This window comes from Podarcis melisellensis (genome assembly GCF_964234715.1).
Source record: "Podarcis melisellensis genome assembly, chromosome: 13".
In the NCBI taxonomy this organism is placed as follows: Eukaryota; Metazoa; Chordata; class Lepidosauria; order Squamata; family Lacertidae; genus Podarcis; species Podarcis melisellensis.
In genome coordinates this window covers 20255253-20268942 of record NC_138545.1, presented here as the reverse complement: position 1 = coordinate 20268942, position 13690 = coordinate 20255253, and the positions used below count along the sequence as shown (strand labels likewise).

Sequence of the window (13690 nt, the reverse complement as noted above, 5' to 3'; positions counted from 1 at the left end):
CTCGCCAGAGCAGCGATGTCACGCTGGCCACGTGAACCGGAAGTGTCTCCGGACAGCGCTGGCCCCTGGCCTCTTAAGTGAGATGGGCGCACAACCCCAGAGTCTGTCAAGACTGGCCCGGACGGGCAGGGGTACCTTTACCTTTACCTTAACCCAGAAATAGAACCTCGGGTTAAGAACTTTACCTCAGAATGAAAACAGAAATCGTGTTCTGGCAGCGCGGCGGCAGCAGGAGGCCCCATTAGCTAAAGTGGTGCTTCAGGTTAAGAACAGTTTCAGGTTAAGAACGGACCTCCAGAACGAATTAAGTACTTAACCTGAGGTACCACTGTACTTTTATGTTCCCATGTAGGGCAGGAGAAAGGGGACCTCTGGCCCACAACCCAATTATGGCCTGCAACGCTGTTTCCCCCAAACTAAACCCACCTGTCCCAAACCCGACCCCATTTGTGATGTCAATTGGGGAGCAGGTAGAGGCATCGCTGGATCGGCTGTGAGATCCAGATTCACACAGCCAGTCCTTGTAGAAAACAGGTTTGAAGTCACTGCCTATCTTGAGCCTGAAGATAAGCAGTGCTTCGAAGCCCTGAGGCTTCGATAACATTATGTAATTGTGACATCAGGCGGTTGACAGGTGCCCACCTACCTACCTATCAAATTTGGTCCTTTGAAGGCTAGGGGAGAAAAGGATCTGGCCCACTGGACCAGTGAATAACCCTGTTTGCCATGGAGCTAAAGGCATAGGAGCGTAGTCAGAAGAACGGTGGGTCCTTAATATTGCTTTACATGTTCTAGGCCTTAATACTGAAAACAGGTTCTACAGCTTAGCCCCAAGGAGTTCCTAGATAACACCATAGGCCTGTTTGTCATGCAAATATCCTCAAGGTCAGCTGGACCTTGAAGCTGAACATGTGGTGGTGAAGATTTTGTTATATTTAACATGTGCCTTTTGATCAGTGACCATGGAAATTCTTATCCTGAATCTGCTTGTTAAATAAATACGTCAGAAAAGACTGCCTTAAAAATGCGACGCCTCATTGGGCTTCAATGCTGTTGGCCAACAAAGATTATCATCTAAAAAAAAGCACCACCCCGCCTGATTTCTCCAAGAAATCGATGAGCTTATGGGGCTTATCCTCACAGCTATCCTGTGAAATCAGCCAGTCCTTGTGTCCACAGTGCTTTAAAATGATTCGAGTCGGAGAACCCACCAGAAGGAGTTGGGCCTCCTGGTCAGAGACTAGATTCTGCGGCATCGTTCCCATTTTTGCACCTTACCCAGGCTTCTGTTCTGTTCCTCTAACTCTGTTCAAATGGCATGTGGGTAGATTGCTTTTATCTGTTTGCAAAGAGAACTTCCAGCACATCCAGCTGATCAGGGGTGAGGTGGGCTGGGGGTGGAATGCCCTGACTTGCACCTGTTCCTTTAAGAACAGCTTGATTTGCAGAAATCAGCCACTGAATGTGTTCATGGCCATGAGATACCCCCCCCCCGCCTATTAATTGTAGCAGTACCCTCCTTTTTAACAAACACATACAGCCAGATCTCCATGATGGGCAGTATATATGCTATCTAAACAGGGCCATTGTGTTTAATTGTGTGAAGTGGTTGTGTTTAACCCTTTGAAAAGGATCTCTGGCATATCTTTGCTCCAACTGAGGCTGGCTGTGAATGCTGCCTTGGAAAAGGATATCTGCATAAACAGAATAAAGAGTTCACAAGGAGACCTGGGCACAGTTCCTGTTTTAACAGCTGTTCCCACCCCAGAGGCAGCTGTGTCTCTGCTCTGTTGCGGGGGGGGGGGGGGGGGAGAGGTAGCTCCGTGAACAGCCAGCATCTTCTGCAGTAATGAGCAGTCTATGCAGCAAAATCAATTACTCCAGGGCTCCCTTAATTGCTTCTTTCAAGCCAATTAACTAATGTCCTGGAGAAACAGAGCATTAGCTCTTCATTGACTAGGTACATGCTAGAATTTCTGGTTGCCACTCCATGCCCCCCCAGTGCCTCCAAGAACATCCAGTGCTGCATGAGAAGTGCAGATGGGGAAGGCAACTTCACATGTTGAGTTTCTGGCTGCCAACATGAACAACAGTACTGCCCTGAAAATATAGCAACCCTCTTCATAAAACCTCAGTCCCTCTGTCTCCTATGGGTAGGTTGGTTGTGGTCACTCTCTCTGACAATGTCGTCATTATATGTGTGTGTCAAATTTATAAATTTTCTACTGCTTAATGCTTAAGATGGCTTCTAAACCAAAAGATTTAAAACTAACTCTATAACGTCTGCATTTAAAGCAGTATCATGCCACTTCAAACAGTCATGGCTTCCCCCAAAGAATCCTGGGAAGAGTAGTTTGTTAAGGGAGCTGAAGGTTGTTAGGACACACCAATTTCCCTTCCAGAACTATTATTCCCAGAGTGCTTTAAAGTCACCTCTCGTTCCATGGAACTAAGAATGGTAGCTCTGGGAGAGGAAGAGGGGGCTCCTAACAACTCCTAGCACAAAACAACAAACTTCAGCCCCCAAAATTATTTGGGGAAAAGCTATGGCTGTTTAAAATGGTATGATATTGCTCTAAATGTGCGGTGCAGATGGGGCCTTAAAATACAGTATATTTAAAAAGGGACCATAAAACAACCCTATTAAAATATAAACCTCCATGATTAAAATGTGAAATTAAAACAGCTAAACAATACAGGAGACTCAGGTCAAGCAATCAAAGGAATTCTTATGTAAAAAAAGTGCATCTTCAAAAGCTGGTAGAATAACAATACAGATGTTGCAAGAGTTGGTGGATAAGTGAACGGTTTTGTTTTAGGTTTTCCCATCTGGATGATTACTCCTCTTCGTTTCCAAAACTCATGAGTCCAGGATGCGCTCTTTCCGCTTTAGGCAAGCACATAAACACTTTCTACACCATTCAGATTTTTTTTTTAAAAAATGTGTTTATTGTCTCCCCTCCCATTTTTATAATAAATGAGCTAAAATAAATAAAATACATGGTTATCACTTGAAAAAAAAATTCATTGTCTTCAAGTGCTTAAGACCTCCTCTTGTTCATCATCCTAAGAGCCCTGTGAGGTAGTTAATTTTTACTATTTTAACCAGTAAGGCTGGGAGATCTTGCTGTCATTTGCTCAAGGACATGGCTAAACAGGGAGAACATCAATAACATTTAGGATTTAAATGAGTTTTTGTAAGTGCCTAAAGCCTTTGCATACATGATCCTAGTGATCTTTGTAAGTATAGCCAGCGTTTATGGTAGGGTAGGATTATAATTATTTTGCCCCCTTTTTCTTACAAAATGGGTGAGAGGGAGAGACTGAAGCTCAATAGTGCCTTGCCAATGGCCAGTCAGTGAGTTCACAGCTGTGCTGTGAAGACAAAAACAGGGGCTTTCCATCTCTTAGCTCATGATTTTAGCAACCACAACTCAGGACCCAGATTAATGCTTTAGACACTGATTCACACAGCAGCTCCTGTGCTGCCTTGTGCATTGCAACTCTTGGATACCTAGACATATTTTTACTGGAGGTGCCTTTCCACAGCTGTGGTTAGTCCAGCAAGAAGTCATGCTTTTCAGTTTCCTTCTGTTGTGGCTTTCCAGTCTAAACCGATTTTTAACTGAACACTTGATGTGTTATGCCCTCCCATTTACTGTTCCCTGTTCTAAGTTTATGAGAGGGCTGTAACGTTTAAAATAAATAACACCCAAGCCAGATGACGTGGGTGTTTGTGCACATTCTTGAATCCTTCCCTGCTGTTGGCCATGCCCCTGTGCTGCTGTTTGCTTGCTCTGTGCATAGTCAGATGCAAAGCTGACACATGTGCTCCTTGAAGGGTGTATGTGAAACTGCCAGCTTTGCCATTGGGTGGGTGAGTGGGCGTGTGTAGGGAAAGCGAGTGTGATTGGCTGCAACATCCCCCCCTACTTTGTAGAGGGTATTTGTGCCAAGAAAAACGAAGATGTGTTTGTGTGTCTAAAATACGTGTACACATTTCCAGAAATCCTTTCCTAACACACACCCTTCATTGTTCTTGCATCATCAGTGCTTCTGATCTTGCCTTTATCAGCTACCCTAAATGTAGCCGTTTCTGTAAATGTTTCTGTTTTGCTCAACTTGCTTGTTGTTTTTTAATCATACATAAGTAAGAATGTGCTGAATACATCGCAGTACTGAATATAATCTCGATGTAATTCCTTATTAGGGTTGTAGAGCCTTCGCATTTTAACTCGACGTTTAAATGAAGTCGACCGGGGGAAGGGAAGCAAAGCCCTTTGTACATACTTAGCGGCGCACTCATCCTTCAAAATTTGACATTGAAAACAAAGGCGTCCTGAGCTGCGCCCTCTTTTCAGCTCGAGCCTTTTTGTCATTTAGAGCCGCATGGAAAGTAGGCAAATAGAGGTGGAGCTGGAGGCGGGCGAGGGGCGGAACCTTTCTGCCCCGGCTCCAGCAGGCCCCGCCCGGCCTCATTAGACAGAAGCACCAGCAACAGCATGGCAGCGACGGCGGGAGTCCCGCGCTCTTTGGGGCGGGTAAGTTGGGGAAGGGGAGGGGGGCCAAGAGGGAAGGAGACCCGGCGGCCTTTTCCCGCAGCCCATCCCCAAATAAAAGGGAAGGGGGCTGCACTTCCGGTATGGGGGTCACGGTGGTCGGCTCAGTTCTGTCCTTAAATAGCTCCGGGCGGGAACGTAGCTCCCACGTTAAAAACATCCAAAAAACACCCTCGTCTTCTTTTAGCCAATCTCTTCTCTAAATCCCTTGCCCAGTTCCTAAACAGATACTCACTTATTACCCAGTTCCTTCCAGATGGGTATTAGCTTGCTTCTTCCCCAATCCTTCTTTCCAAGGAGGCACCCCCAACCCCGATATTCGCCTGGACACTCACTACCTGGCTCTTCCAATGACTGTTTTTCAGCCTGGAAAAGATTGGGATCAGTAGTAACACGTTACCTATTTCCCCCTCCCTCAAGCCCCATATCTCTTCTCCAACAGAGGAAATTTACTGAACTGGATAGCCCCGCTCCAGCTGGCTTCTCTCCTTCAAATAAATTTCCAATTTGATATTTCCCAAAGGCACATCACTGCCAAGTTGTTACAAAACACACTTCTCACCGCCCCTTGACATCTTTTAGTCCTAAAAAGATGGCTAAATCTTTTTGTCCTAAGAATAACACTCTCCTCTGCTATATTTCCTTTAATTCCTCACGAGAAATTCCTTAGGGCACCCAGAGCAGTACTTTTCCACACCTAAGGTACTGTTCTCATACTCTTTCTTTTTTTTTTACAATTTTTGACACAAGGGATGCTTTGTACAATAGGAAGAATTTTGATTTTTAAGTCTATGATGATGGCTACTCCCCCCCCCCACCTGGTCTTGCTTGAAATGGCATCGATTTGACCCATGCAGCTTATCCCGCTCAAAATTCCTCCAGGCTTAGGGTAGATTTTTTCCAAGAACAACTTTATCCTGCTTCAGTGATTGGAGTGTTATGTTCCTCAGCAGCTGTAACTTCCCTGTGATTTTTAAGAATGGCAATATGCTTAAACGGAATAAGGAACAATTTAAGTGTTCACTACACAGATAAACCCTGTGGACTTTAAAAACAACTGCTAACATTCAGTTTATGCATTTCTGATGCGAATGTGTTTTTGTTGCTAACTTAATAGACACTAAAACACGTGGGTTTGGCAGTGGGGTTATGAAAGTTCATGTTGGTTAGGAGGAAATTGTGGATTCTCTATCCATTCCTTGTAAACTCTGCCTGGAAATATCAACACCTGGAGCAACCCCATTTTGTCATCATTCTTGTCCTGACCTGTTATACAAATCTAGGGGCTGCCCCTCCCTTTGCAGCCACAGTCCCATGGCAGCATACCTCCTGCTTTCTTTATTTAAGTTGGCATGATATTCTCACTTACCTGGAACACTGTGTTCTCTCTTCCGCTTCTTTTTTCTACCGCTCCACCCCTGACTTTCTGACATGCATCTTGCGAGAGAGCTGCAACTTCCTGATAAATAGAGCTGATTGTGTTCAGAGGCCTGGATTGGGTTTCTACTGGAGGAGAGAGAGAGAGCAATTTCAAAGTGTTATATTGCTTGTCGGCAATGAAAAGAGGAACAGTTGCCAAGGCACTGAAAATTCTGCAAAGGCCAAGAATTATGGTTGCCACTACTGCTGAGTTTCTCTCTTCAGTCCCCTGCTGTCATGCCAAGAGCAGGGAAGTGTCCTTTCTGGTTATTTTGAGATCCACACTCATTAACAGAGGTCAAAACAAAACAAATTTCCTTCCAGTAGCACCTTAAAGACCAACTAAGTTAGTTCTTGGTATGAGCTTTCGTGTGCATGCACACTTCTTCAGATACACTGAAACAGAAGTTTCCAGACCCTTCTATATAGTGAGAAGGTGGGGAGGGGTATTACTCAGAAGGGTGGTGGGAATGGGTGATTGGCAGATAGCTGTGATGAGCCTGTTGACGACTCTTAACAACTCCCAGAATTCGGAGCCCGGGTGCCCCGCACCCCGGGTAAACACGGCTCTGCCAGGTTGCTAATGCTAGCTTTGAAGACCTGGATGTTGTAGTAGCACCATTGGCTGATTGCAGTAGATCAGCAAGGACTCCTAACTTCCAGCGGTAGAGTAAGAACAACAAGGCTTTCCTCCTTTAAACTGGAGTTTTAGAACCCCTGATCTGTAATAACTGAGATTTGTATTTGTCTATGTAGATAATCCTAATGTATGGCTCATGAATTGCAGGAGGTAGGTGGTTTTGCCTCCCTGAGCCACCATTTTGCACTTGGTTGGTGCACCTCAGGGTCCAAGTAAAAACAACAGCAAAGTAGATTGCACCAGTAGATTATCTGCCCATACCTGCTTTAGATCATAGGCCTGATGGGTGGGCAACCACTGCCACCGTTTTCTTGTTTTGTTTTGTTTATGCTTCCCTAAGAGAAGAAGAAAAAGAGGAGAGATGAGAGAAACCTTAAGGAAAATTATAGAGAGAGACAAAGGTGTGCAAACATATATGATATATATATATATATAATTTATAAAACAAAAACAGGTCCCATATTTCCCTGGATTAAAGGAAGCAACTGCACATTAAATCACATTTTATTTAGTTTATATATCCTCAGTTCCATATGTTTGCTTCATTGGTATTCTTTATTCCATTCCCAGTAGCTGAGTTCTGCAGAACATTTAGTTAGGAATGAGTGGGGAACGATTAGTTGGTGAGAAAACATTCCCGCTTAGATGTGCCCTGGCTACCAGAAGGTAAAGTGGCTGTGGTTCAGTGGGAGGTTAACTACAATGGGGAATAAGGCTATCATAGCTACTAGCCATCATTCCTATGTTCTGCTTTCACTGCCTCTGAATACTAGCTGCTGAGAATCACAGGGAGTGCTCTTGCTCTCAGGTCTTGCTTGTGGGCTTCCCATGGGCATCTAGTTGGCCACTTTGAGAACAAGATGTTGGTGCAGATGGACCTTTCATAGGAGGATTTTTCTTATGTGCATGTGATATTTCTATTTCCACAGGTCCAGTCACTGTCTGTTTAAGGTCCTCCCCATTTTGTTCTTACAACAGCCCAGCGAGGTTTTAGATTAGGATGAGATACAATCACTAGTCCAAAGCTACCTAATGACTTCCATGACCAAATTGGGGGTTTGAAAACAGGCCTCCCCAGTCTTTGTCCAACACTCTAATCACTACACTGCGCCAGTGGCGTAGCGTGGGGGGGTGCAGGGGGGCTGGCCGCACTGGGCGCAACATCTGGGGGTTAGGGTTAGGGGGCGCAAATTACTTGCCTTGCCCCGGGTGCTGACAACCCACGCTACGCCACTGCACTGCGCTGATGATTCTCATAATAGATCTCATATCCACATGTGATGTCAATCTCCATGATGGAAAAGCTTGGAAGCGGTAGTATCAGATTACCACCTGCTGCTGCCTTGTGTGTGTTTAAGGTGGCTGTTTTTAAATTAGATTGTTCAGTGATTTGTGACAGGGCCTGCAGAAAAAGCCAGCTGGCACTGCACCAAAAATATAATCCACTTGATCAAAAGCCTCCAAGCAGCATACAGATAATAGTAGATACAACCTGAATCAAAACCCACCATTAAAAACAACAACCCAAATATATCATAATTATAAAACAAAGACAAAACTTTAAAAACAAATATAAGTAACCAGGTTATATGTCTGGGTAGGCTTGCTTTTCAGCACGCGTGTATCAAACAATGTAGTGAGGGCATCTGTCCAATGTCAGTGGGCCAGGGAAGGTCTGAGACAAAGATGCTGGTTCAGGGACGTTGGTGTAGTGTTGAGCTAGCCAATGTGGTTCCCTCCAGGTGTTACACTACAATCCCCCTAATTCCCAACCAGCATTGCCCACAGAGTTTATGGGAGTTGGAGTCCAGCAGCAGCTGGAGGGCACCACCCCACTCGCTACCCCTGGTGCACTGTCTCCCTTTCTCCTCTGGAATAACTCGGGCCAAGTGGTATGGGGAATCGGGACTGGCAGAGCAGAGACCCACCGCAGAAAGAGTCTCCTTGAATTACAGTGGTACCTCGGGTTAATAACTTAATTCTTTCTGGAGGTCCGTTCTTAACCTGAAACTGTTCTTAAACTGAGGTACCACTTTAGCTAATGGGGCCTCCCGCTGCTGCTACCGCATGATTTCTGTTCTCATCCTGAAGCAAAGTTCTAAACTTGAGGTAAAATTTCTGGGTTAGCGGAGTCTGTAACCTGAAGCGTCTGTAACCCGAGGTACCACTGTACTGCAATGGCTTTGAGCAACCTGCCCTTCTTGTTCAGTTTTGTGGCTATTGCTTCTGCAGACCAATGCTGGCTTCTCTATTTCACAGGAGAGCATTAAAACGCTCCCTCTTGTGGTTGTTATTAATCTCTCACAATCCCTCATTTGCCTCCTAATCCCCTTAATTAGAGGTTGACTTAATGCTCGGAGGCTAGAATTTCATGTCTGCTGTCAAGCTAGTTTGCTCTCTGCCACGTGGCTCTTGAGGCCTTCAGCAGTGCTTCCTGGGGTATCTGATTTCTCTCAGCGGCCCTTCTCTTTCCCCTCAGCTGATTTTGTACATTTAGCTGGCATATCAACTGAATCCCCTGTTTTGCCTTAATTTATTCAGGGCCTGCCTCCTCTGTCACGTAAAGCAAAGGGAAGCAAGGAAAGGGGTGTTAAGGAGGCCGGAAGCTGAAAGCAAAGCAGGTACTGTGGTTAAGGGAACTGGTGCAGAGCATTATAAACGGGCTGGGAGACCATTTTACAGATGGCAAACTGAGGCCAAGAGCCAGTGATGTGTCTCTGTGACTGAAGTAGAGTTTCAGCTCAAGTTTCCTGGGCCCACAAGCTACCCACACAGGATTGTAATGCTTGTGGAAGTTGAATGCTGGAAGAATTGGGGCACACAAAGGAAAGAAGTCCTTCACACAAGGGCATAGTTAAACAATGGAATGTGCTTCCATGAGAGGTAGCAATGGCCGCCCACTTGGATGGCTTAAAAAGAGCATTAGGCAAGTTCAACAAGACCAATAGTGAGTCCAGCGGTCAAGAAGGTGATTTCTGCATGTGCTGTAGAGGGAAGTGAGGGCTTGTCAAACTGGGAAGGTAGCCCATCTAGGAGGAGGAAAGCTCTCATCCTAAACCTCTGCACCTTGTAGGCCTCCTTCTGGCAACTCCTGCAGCCAAGCTGGTGCCAAATGTATTGCTCTGCTTCCCTTTGGACTGTCTCTTGAGACAGACAGATGCCAGCAACAAGAACTAAGGCCAGCAGTGGCCACTAGCCAGGATGGATATGTTCTGAATAATTGGAGAGCATGTGCTGTTGCCCTCAGGTCCTGCTTGCAGGCTTCCCAGAGGCACTGTGGGAACAGGATCCTGGATGGGCCACTGGCCTGATCCAGGAGGACTCCTCTTATGGAACTATATGTCACCACCTGCCACCTCTCACTGCCCCCTTTACATGCTGCTATTCTGTTGGCTCAGCCCCCATTTCTTAGAGGCGGAATCTTTCACGCTCAGTCTTGTCCTATTGTTCCTCCAAGGAAAGGGGAATTCTCTGGGCCTGCATTGGCTTTGATCCCAGGCACCCATTTAGAAGAAAGGAACTGGTTCAGTCACCCCCAGGGTTGTTATATGTATTCCAACCTTAGCAGGTTTCTTGCTCGAGGGCGGGCTCTTATCTGGATTGGAATGCGAGGGCTTAAGAATCCTGTGTTCCATTCAAGCTTGCACAACTTTCTAGTCCTTGTGGTTTTGGAGAAAAATGCATTTTCCTTAGCTCTACATATTTTCCCGTATTAAAAAGCAAAGCAAAGCAAAACAACACAACTTAGCTCAATCTCAGGATTTCAAAATTTAAAAACTGGTCTTGGGAAAACAGAATGATGTAGGCAAAGTAAGGAGATGCATGCAGATATATTTCATTTGCATACCTGACCGTTAGGTCCAGTCACAGACGACTCGGGTTGTGTGCTCATCTCGCTCTATAGGCCGAGGGAGCTGACAGTTTTTCCGGGTCATGTGGCCAGCATGACTAAGCCGCTTCTGGCGAACCAGAGCAGCACATGGAAACACCGTTTATCTTCCCGCCAGAGCGGTACCTATTTATCTACTTGGACTTTGATGTGCTTTCAAACTGCTAGGTGGGCAGGAGCTGGGACTGAACAATGGGAGCTCACCCCATCGCAGGTATTCGAACCGCCGACCTTCTGATCAGCAAGCCCTAGGCTCTGTGGTTTAGACCACAGTGCCACCCACATCCCTTCATTTGCATAAATGAGGCTAATTACTGATTTTTGGATGTGCAAAATTTGAATACTTTTGGGATAGTGTACACGCAGCCCAAGAAGTATACCGGCTAAAGGCTGAAACACTTTATGGACCATTCTAAATAGCCATTTACCTGATCACCAGTGAACTGGACTCCCTTCCAGACAAGGAAAGTGTCTGTAAACAGAGAGCTGGTCATTTCAGGTCATCAATGTAAATGGTATATATGTGCTGTAAAGATTTTCCAAGGTTCTTTGCCTCTTGCTGCCCCCTGCTGTTGGAATTGTTTTCTGCATCCATTTAAACAACCTTTTCCCAGATTGCAAAATCTGCTAACTACACATTGTCTGGAAGCCTGTTGATGCTTAACATGCAGAGGACCCTGCACTCACAGTCACTGCCTTTTCTTTTTCTGAGTCTGTGCACCTTTAAAATAGGTATCTTGCAGACAGAAATTCAGTAGGCATTTCCCTCGCAGCATTGCAATTTTGTGCTGGAAGATCTGCTGAATTTCTGCCAGACACACAACTGAAAAATATACAGCAGTTCTGTCATGGGGAGTGGGAGGCAGATATTCAGTCTTCAAGACTCCCTGTCATCACCCATAACAGTAAACTGCCTTTCCAGTAGAAGGAAAACCAGAAATAAATAGTTTGTATTACTTTGAGCCTCCTCCCACCCTGTGTGGAATCCTTGCCTATCCTAAGTATGAAATGCTACAGCCCAGGCCCACTTAAAACTCATTCTTCTTCCAATAGATATTGGGGTCCTAGCTTCCAGGCCGTTCTGCAGTTACCGGTTTTAAACCCCAACACCATCTTTGGGCCACAGGTGAAATGAGTTGTGGAAATGACCATTGCTCAGTGGTAGAGCACATTGTGAAAGGCTCCAGGTTCCTGGCATTGCCAATTCAACTGGGCCCCATGGGGGTGAGGAAAAGGCAGGAGGAAAGACCTCTGTGTCCGACACCCCAGGGAGCCACCACCAGTAGGACTACGCAGTGCTGGAGTGGATGGAGAAAGAATCTGACCAGCTTCCCACATTGCTTCAAGAACCCTTCTTCAGAACCACTCTATGGCACTTGGCAGCCGTGGTCCAACCTGCCCCCTCAAGATGTTTTGGACTTTGGACAAGATGCTGCCCGAGGATGATGGGAGTTGTGGTCCAAAACATCTTGATGGAGGCAGCTTACACCAAGGCTGGCTCACAGGTAATAGGCTGTGCCCTATTATTTTGCGTTTGGCCTGGCCCCTGAGATGCCATTATGTTGTGTGGCTCTGCTTGGCGAAACTGTATATTCCAGCAGTGAGAACAGAAGCGAGCCTGTTCACAAGCCTGAAGTCTCCTGCTCACTGGCCTGGTTGCCTCGGCCTTCCTGTCCCCAAAACGAAGCCGTTCTCCTTGATGCCGGCTTCTAAAATCTACCCCAGCTTTTAATGCTGTGATCTCTAGGTTTTGTCAATGCATAGGCTCTCTTGCTGGCAGTGCTTGCATGTGAAATTTCTATCCAGCTGGAGCCAGCGCCGTATAAGAGTCAGAGTGTAAAACTTTGGCCGGGGAGATCCAGAGTTCAGATTCCCCCTCGGCCATGAAGCTTGTTAAGTAACCTTTGACCAGCTGCACGCTCTCTCTCTCTCTCTCTCTCTCTCTCTCCCTCCCTCCCTCCCTCCCTCTCTCTCCCCCCCTCTCTCCCCTCCCCCCCCCCGCTTAGCCTCATGTGGCTAATGGGGTGGGGGCCATAATCTACTCCACATCTGCCATACTAAGCTAATGGAAGGTAGGCCAAGATACAAATGCATTTTAATAATCATCTAGGTTCTTCTAAAGTACAGTGGTACCTCGGGTTACAGACACTTCAGGTTACAGACTCCCCTAACCCAGAAATAGTACCTCAGGTTAAGAACTTTACCTCAGGATGAGAACAGAAATCATGTGGCGGCAGCACAGCAGCAGCGGGAGGCCCCATTAGCTAAAGTGGTACCTCAGGTTAAGAACAGTTCCAGGTTAAGAATGGACCTCCAGAACGAATTAAGTTCTTAACCCGAGGTACCACTGTAATAAACTCTTAAGCGTGGTGTCTTTCCTTTCCTTTCCCTGAGTTGAGGAGGAAAGCAGAGTCTCCTGCCATCCTTCTGAAAGCTGTCACTTCATAAATCATCATAATTCATTGCAAGCAGCTCACACCGTCAGGCCTGATCAAGAACTCTGTGTGGCTTCAAACCTTGCATATTCTTACAGAAGCTGGCTCACTAGCAAAGGGTTTCCCTGATCCCTTTTCCCACCCATGGGATCCACTATCTCCCTGTTCCTCACTTCCCAGTGAATTCCCAGTTAAGGGTAGAGGACAGGAGGAGAGGATCCAAGCCACCTTAGCGCCCATATTCATGCAAGCTTACCTTTTTAAATCTTCCCCCTTTTCTTCACCAAGACGAGCTGTGCTTTCTCCGTGCTTTGAAAGAAAATAGTATTTTAAAAGAATCTCGCTGTACCAGTGATCTCCGCCGCTCTTTGTCCCTGCTGCTTTCCACCCTGGACTGCTGTAATGCAACAGGGGCTGAAGTTCAACTCTGGGAATTCCTCCCCCCCCCCCAAAAAAAAGATAAAAAGGAGGGGAAGGAGTGGGAGACTTGTTCCCGCCTCTGATTGGGGAATGGCTGCCTCACAAATGGAAATTGCAGTGTTCCCACGCTCGGATCACCAGCCTTTTGTGCTCCCTTCGCTGAGCCTGGCAATGAAGGCAGCTCTTTTGAAAGCCATGGCACTGGTTGCCAATGTAGCAGCAGCAACAGAAAGCAGGCAAGATCTCTCTCACACCCACACCCACCCAGGGATGTCAGCCGCTTAGCTCCCTGAAGGCCCCTCTGCCTCATGGCTCCCCTGGTGTTTGC

General features: G+C 46.3%; 1 protein-coding gene and 1 long non-coding RNA gene across 5 annotated transcripts in view; one reads left to right on the top strand and one right to left on the bottom strand.

The window, feature by feature from the left end:
• Window positions 1-2826: 2826 nt before the first annotated feature.
• The window catches only part of LOC309355294 (branched-chain-amino-acid aminotransferase, mitochondrial-like), a 31010-nt gene continuing 20146 nt past the window's right edge, over window positions 2827-13690 (top strand). Inside the window, exon 1 of one of the 2 annotated variants that reach the window (XM_081886049.1) lies at window positions 2827-4541. In XM_081886049.1, the coding sequence (XP_081742175.1) occupies window positions 4503-4541 (39 nt within the window). In that variant the 5' untranslated portion in view covers window positions 2827-4502. Of the gene's footprint in view, window positions 4542-6969; window positions 7020-13690 lie in introns of those variants that run through there. The other variant, XM_081886050.1, reaches the window with a different exon arrangement.
• Window positions 4548-13594, bottom strand: LOC309355332. Of its 3 annotated transcripts, none has more exons than XR_014162483.1 (4): window positions 13199-13594; window positions 6880-6953; window positions 5929-6065; window positions 4548-5523 (listed from the first exon to the last, which is right to left on the bottom strand). It is a non-coding gene; the product is annotated as an uncharacterized lncRNA (long non-coding RNA). The 3 variants fall into 3 exon arrangements; XR_014162484.1 differs by having other exon boundaries at window positions 4548-4925; XR_014162482.1 differs by having other exon boundaries at window positions 4548-6065.